This window comes from Camellia sinensis, unplaced genomic scaffold (genome assembly GCF_055761805.1).
Source record: "Camellia sinensis isolate YWXY unplaced genomic scaffold, ASM5576180v1 Unanchor3, whole genome shotgun sequence".
NCBI lineage: Eukaryota > Viridiplantae > Streptophyta > Magnoliopsida > Ericales > Theaceae > Camellia > Camellia sinensis.
In genome coordinates, this window is record NW_028129178.1 from 9,326,921 (window position 1) to 9,333,331 (window position 6,411).

Genomic DNA, 6,411 nt, shown 5'->3' on the forward strand with positions numbered 1-6,411 from the left:
TTATTGCAAATATTGTTTTATTTATTTATTTATTTTTCATTGACAATGTGTAGTTATACGAGGACTTACTCCAATCGGATGACATTTGCTACGGTTAAGGTATGATATTTTTTCTCTTCACTTGTTTTGCATATTTTTTAAATGTGTGTGGTATCGTTTCGAATTTTTTATCTTTGGTTTTCATGTTTTTTAAAATAAAAATAATTAAAAAAAAATGAAAACACTTTCCTTTTTATTTTTGTGTGAAAATAGTTATTATTAAAAATTGAGAAAAGTATTTCTAAACAAAGGAGACGTTCGAAAAATATTTATAAAAAAAAAAAAAAAAAAATAGCCAAACAAGTTTTCTGCGTCATTTTTCTTTTTCTTTTTTTATTTTTTGAAGAAAAAAATGAAAATAGTACAAAAGGTGAAGTACATTCTTTTATTCTTTTGTTTTTTCTTTCTTTATTTTTTGTTTACGCACTTCGTATTTTTTTAGGTCATTTTCACTTTTATCTTTTAAATTATCGTCATTTATTCTATTTGTATCAATTTTGTGTAATTGGTTCCTAGGTTTCTAATTTGAGGGTGGACTTAGTCTATTTGGCGATGATTGTTTATTGAAAATTAGTTTCAAAACTAGTTTCTTGGGTAAAAATAAGTCAACAAAAAACGTACAAAACTAATTTATTTGCCATATTCTTAACATTTATTGAGTAGTTAAAGTTCACTTTTTTGCAAAACATGAATTAGTCAGAAGATATAAGACTTTTTAGCAAAATAAACCTTTTTGACAAATAAGTTGGCTTTTAAGCTAGCCCAATGAAGAATAAATATGACCACTAAGACTAATTTGATGGGCAAAAATGTCATTTTAAAATTTAAACAATTTAAACCACACAACATGACACTCATTTTTCTTGCTCGTTATTTTGAAATAAGGAGTGAAGAAGAATATGGATTATTTGGTTATAGGTTGTGAGTTGTCTAGTATAATGTGAGTGAGAAGATAAATGGTTGATTGTATGATTTAGATTGTGCGGATTATAAAACTACCTTTTGTATGGATGTAATAGGTTAGAATTCCACCACAATTAATTTGTACATTTTATCTTGAGCTGGATCATATGAACTGAAATATAAATAAATAAGACACTCTATAGAATAATGTCAAAAATATAATATAAATAATAAATTGCCCTTTCCCTCTAACAACATGAGCTTTTAGATGAGTTTGTAGTCAATATTTCAATAAGGTATATGAGCAGACAATATATCATGTCTTTCAGCCTCACCACCTACCCAATAATTAAAACATGTTTGCATATGTTTGGCTTGTTATGAAGAATAAAAGTTCGAGCACACATAAGGGGGCATGTTAAAAATATAATATAAACAACAAAGTTGTCATTTTATCAAGCAACTTCAGGTTTTAGATAAGTTTGTACTCAATACTTCAATAACTAAATAAATAAAATTAATAATTAAGAATAAAATTAAAAATGAAAAATGACAATAGTTAAAGTATAAAAGAAAGTGAAATTAAACCCACCAACCAAACCCCCCCCCCCCCCAGTCCCTTTTTTTTTTGTCTTTGTGTGTGTTAACTCTATGTGTGTTAACAGGGAGGAGAACATATAGCTCCACAGGACAAGCCTGTTGAATGTCGTGCTATGTTCGAAAGATGGATTTCTAATCAACCCCTATGATCAATGTTTTACCTTAGCCAAATGGATGTGCCAACACCCAAAAGTGTGATCATTTTCAAGCTGCCAAAACTCCAATACGAGACATGGTCATATCTATTGATGCAACTATTTTTATACTATGAGAAAGTGATCAATAAATGGATAGGCTCGTATATTTCAAGTGTCCATGCTCACTAGCTTGTGCGAAAAATGATCCCAGTGGATCTAGAAATAAAATATGGTATTCAAGTCAGATGTTTACTTCTTAAATTATTGGGCCAATAGCCCCATGCGTAAATTTTTTGGGGCCAACAAGACATTACCGGTTGGAAAGCACATTTATTTGTCCAAAAGTTTATTTATATGTCTATCTATTCAAATGTAACTTATTTGTCCAAAAGCTGACACCAATCTTTCCAAATGTCACATAACTAATGTCACATATTTGTCCACCTCATTGCCACCAGCCACCTCCTTCGATGCCCAATGACTTTTTTTGGCCAATTTTATTGCAACGACAACGCGTGCCCTTATCACCAAAAAAGATTAAATCTTAGACCAAATAACATATATGACCTCATAAGTATGGACTTTTCACATGCAATTATTTATTTACTTTTTTTAGTAACAAATGTGCCATACAATGATGAAACTCTAGAAAAAATATATATATAATTCACTTCAATAATATAATTGGTGTCATGTCACTGATATATTTTTGGTGCCATGTAACTCATCCTTAGTACACAAGTATTTTAAAATTTGTATTTTGAAAACAAGTGAAAGATGTAATTGTCGACGGTGATGGATGGTTAGCGGACGGGAGAGTCTCTGACTAAAGATGGTTGTCATTGGTAAGAGGTAATTGGTGGTCGCTGGAAGTAGTTGTCGACCGTGGAAAGGAATGGTCAAAAGTGGTTGTCGACGATTAGAGATTGTGATCAATTGGCAAAAGTGGTTATCGCAGGAAGGTAGTTGGCAGTGGTAGAAGGTGTGGCTTGTAGTCGAGGGAGGTGGTTGGCAAATGAGGTCATTGGCAATAGTGGTCGATGGTAGTGATGTGCAATAGGGTTGGTGAAAAAGATTGGAGAAAAAAAGAAGAAATGGAATAGATAAATAAAAAAGTGAAATCAACTTCTTCTTCTTCTTTTTTTTTTTTTTTTTTTTTTGTGGTTACTAAACTAATTACAACTTTTTTCAAAATAAAAACAAGAATTAAAGGAGTTTTTGAATAAATTTTTTAAAAATTCTGTAACTATAAACATATAACTGTAAATTTAAATGTTACCCAAACGCGTCCTATATATTATTTTATTTTAGATTTTTATGTCATCAAGATATATGTGATAAGATATTATTTGTATTAAGTAATTATTTAAGATAATCAACCATTGATATTCTTTATAAGTTGTAATACAAAATATGGAAAAAAAAAAGCCAGCAATATATAACATTTTTTAATTAAAAATAAAATATAATGACACAGATCTTGATTAATGTCCAGCTACTCAATTATTACAGGTTTTGATTCTTTATCTCTTACGGCGTAGGTGATTTTACAATTTCTTTGTGACCCGCGTGCTGCTGCTAATGCTTTCATAATAAAAATAAAATAAAAATAAAATAAAAATTAGAGAAATTCTATTATATATACATCTTTTAGATATGTATTTACTTTCATGATTATTGATTATGAGTTATTGTAATATTAGTTATAATTTGATTATGACTTACTGATATGATAGTTGTGATAGTATTTCTGTTATAATTTAAAAGTCTTTTGTCGTACCTTATATGGGATTTGGTTATAACTTTTTTTTTTTTTTATATTTAAATTATAATCTAGTTATGACATTAATTTGTGATAATGAACACCACAAATGTCATAACTTGCAACCATAACATGACGCTCAACTCCTTTCATTTTCTCCAAATTTACCAAACCCACTTTTCTCTTTGTTTAAGTTTGTTTTTTTAATTGATTTTTGGCTTTTTTAAAAATTAAAAACCCTAAAATGTGTTTGGGAAATTATTAAAAAACTACTTTTGATTTATGAAAACAAAAAATATTTGATGTTATATTTGATTTTTTAGCTGATGACAAACAGTTTGGTGGTTTTTTTTCGCAAAGTCTAATTTTAAAATTTTTGGGACTATAGCCCTAAGGTCTAGTATTTTTGTAAGTTCAAAAGTGTTAGGTTTTTGTTATTGGCAATCCTGTTTGACAAAACTTCTTTCAGTTATATTTTATTTGATCTTTTATTTAAATGAAGGCTATGAGTTTTAGATGTGAATCCAACCCGAATTGTTCCTTGCAGAGGAGCTTTTGATGTTAATTATTTCATGTTTGTTACTTCGCTGACTATGTCGGGGGTCAAGCTGTTTGTTCACTCCAGCAAAGGAATGTGTGCTCGAGCGAAGAATCTTTAGTCCCGGAAGTTTTCACTAACAACAAAAATATTGGGAAGGTTTATTGTTCGCTCAAGCGACCATTGCGGCTCTGTTTGCTATAAAGTTGTGTTTCAGTCAGATTTTAGGGTATGGCTTCTAGATCTTTTCCTTGGGTATTAGGATTTTCATCTAGAGCTTCTTTACTTGTTTCCTTTGATATCTGTGAGAGTTTACATCATGAATTGAGCGGATTATATTAAAGGGTTTATTTATTTTGTTTTATTCACAAAAAAGAGAGTTATTTTTTAGTGGATTATGTGGAATTTGGGCCTGAAACTTTTGTGGATTTTAGAGTGGTTCATCATCGTGGATTCGACATCGGCGTTGTCGATTCAATGTTGGGCAAGACAATTCCGAGGTAAAGATAGTGGTGGAAAAGACAAATAGGGGTCGGTTCAATTTGGACGTGGATTCGCTAGGTAATTGAGGGTACACTTGTGTAATTCATTTTTGTCTTCTTAGCGGATTATTTTGTGATTTTTTCCTTTGGTTTTTTTTATCACAATTGGAGGCGCTCCAATTGTGATTTTTTCACGTTAAATCGTTGTGTTGATTTGTCTTTGATTATTTGATTATGATTGTTATTTATTGCTTAAAATTGATACATAATCACAAATCAATATCTCGAGGATTTTGAGATTTTTCAAAAAGTATACAATAATTTGAAAAGACCATGTTACCCTATCTATTTGTCTAGCTATCCATATCACCGATTGGTCCAAGTGTCATTTATTTATCCACTTATCCATCCATGTGTTATTGCCCATACTTGTAACACTTTGGGTCTTTATCCGACCTAAATTACTCATATTTGTTTGATGTTGGGCACGACCCTTTTTAGTCTTGCACGTACATTTGCTTATATGTATCATTTTCACACGTGCATGATGTTGCTAAAACAATAAATCATGTCTGGGAGTTGAGAAGTTGATATTGGTGTTAGTGGCAATGTATAGGTGAGTTGAAACCAAACTTTCTAAGGCAGAATGATCGATCGCAAAGTTGGGGCGATCGATCGCTATACCTAATTTGTTTCAATTGAATACTTTTAAATTGTGAAATTTTTGCATATTGTAATGATTTATTATTGGCCATTGGTGGAAAATGACATCATTATAGAAATCATCAGTATATGACGAATTGAAACTCATGTGATGTATATTGAATTGTTGAATTGACGAGATGCAAATCCGTTAGAATTGCATGTGTTGTTACATTGAGTTTAGAAGATCATTATTTTAAATTGAATGGTCATCGTGAATCCATATAATATATAAAGGAATGAGATTAAGTTGGTGAGAAGAGTCTATAGTGAAAGATCGAAAATATGAGCAGAATATGTAACGCCTCAACTTTTATTACCCAAATCCATTACCAAATCCTTTATATTATTACCATTTTTAAACCATTCATTCCATTGAGGAATATGAACCAAGAATAAATAATAACATTCTCTCACGACAATGAAGATGATATATAAATAAAGCATGGTTATAACGATTCCAGTTTAGACCCGACCCTTTTTTTTTTTGGATCCGAGATTCTTTGTCTTGATGGTTGTTCATAACCTTGTTCATCTTATTCCTTGTTGAATTCGATTGTTTGAGTATTGCGGTTGCGTTTAAAACAGGTTGGGAATTTTTCTTTCAAAGGAATTATTGCCCAGATTTTTGCTTGTTCGCTCGACTGAACTTTCTTGCGCTCGAGCAGTTTTCGCGAACTCCCAGTACTTTTGCACGTCTTCAAAACTTTTGGGCGTGTAGTGCTTTTAGCTCGAGCAAACTTTCTTGCGCTCAAGCGGTCTTGGCTCAAGTGATCCCTCTTGCACCCGAGTAGTTAGCCTCTATCTGCAAAACTTTTGGATGGGTGTCATTGTGCGCTCGAGTGGTAACTTTGTTCACTCGATCGATCTCACTTACTGTGTCTGGTCGCTCGAGCAGTGTTTTGGTCGCTCGAGCGGCCTGCTCGTATATCAGTCCGTAAAAGTCACTTTTTAGATCACTATTTCATTTCTCTCTCTCTCTCTCTCTCTCTCTAAACATTTCAAAAACCTAGATCTACTATCCCTCTCTCTAAAACTCACCTTTAAACCTCAAATACACCATCACCCTTTGATCTTTATACCTCTGTCCTTTAGAGAAAAGATAGAATTCGTCGAGGGCTTCGTTCTAATCTGAAAAGTTCGTATTTTCGTCGACGTTGAATTTTGGGAACTTGGGGCTTTCTCCTCTTCTGGAGTGGAAGTAGGGATTTTTTTAACGGCATGCTGTAGACACCCCATTTTTGACCG

At 31.9% G+C, this 6,411-nt stretch overlaps 1 protein-coding gene across 3 annotated transcripts in view; it reads left to right on the forward strand.

The window, feature by feature from the left end:
• LOC145789250 (serine carboxypeptidase-like 7) overlaps positions 1 to 2,070 on the forward strand; it is a 41,785-nt gene extending 39,715 nt beyond the window's left edge. For 2 of the 3 annotated variants that reach the window (XM_082912400.1, XM_082912398.1), the window contains 2 exons: positions 54 to 99; positions 1,608 to 1,940. In XM_082912400.1, the coding sequence (XP_082768526.1) occupies positions 54 to 99; positions 1,608 to 1,691 (130 nt within the window). In that variant the 3' untranslated portion in view covers positions 1,692 to 1,940. Of the gene's footprint in view, positions 1 to 53; positions 100 to 1,607 lie in introns of all 3 variants that reach the window. The other variant, XM_082912399.1, reaches the window with a different exon arrangement.
• The last annotated feature ends 4,341 nt before the right edge of the window (positions 2,071 to 6,411 follow it).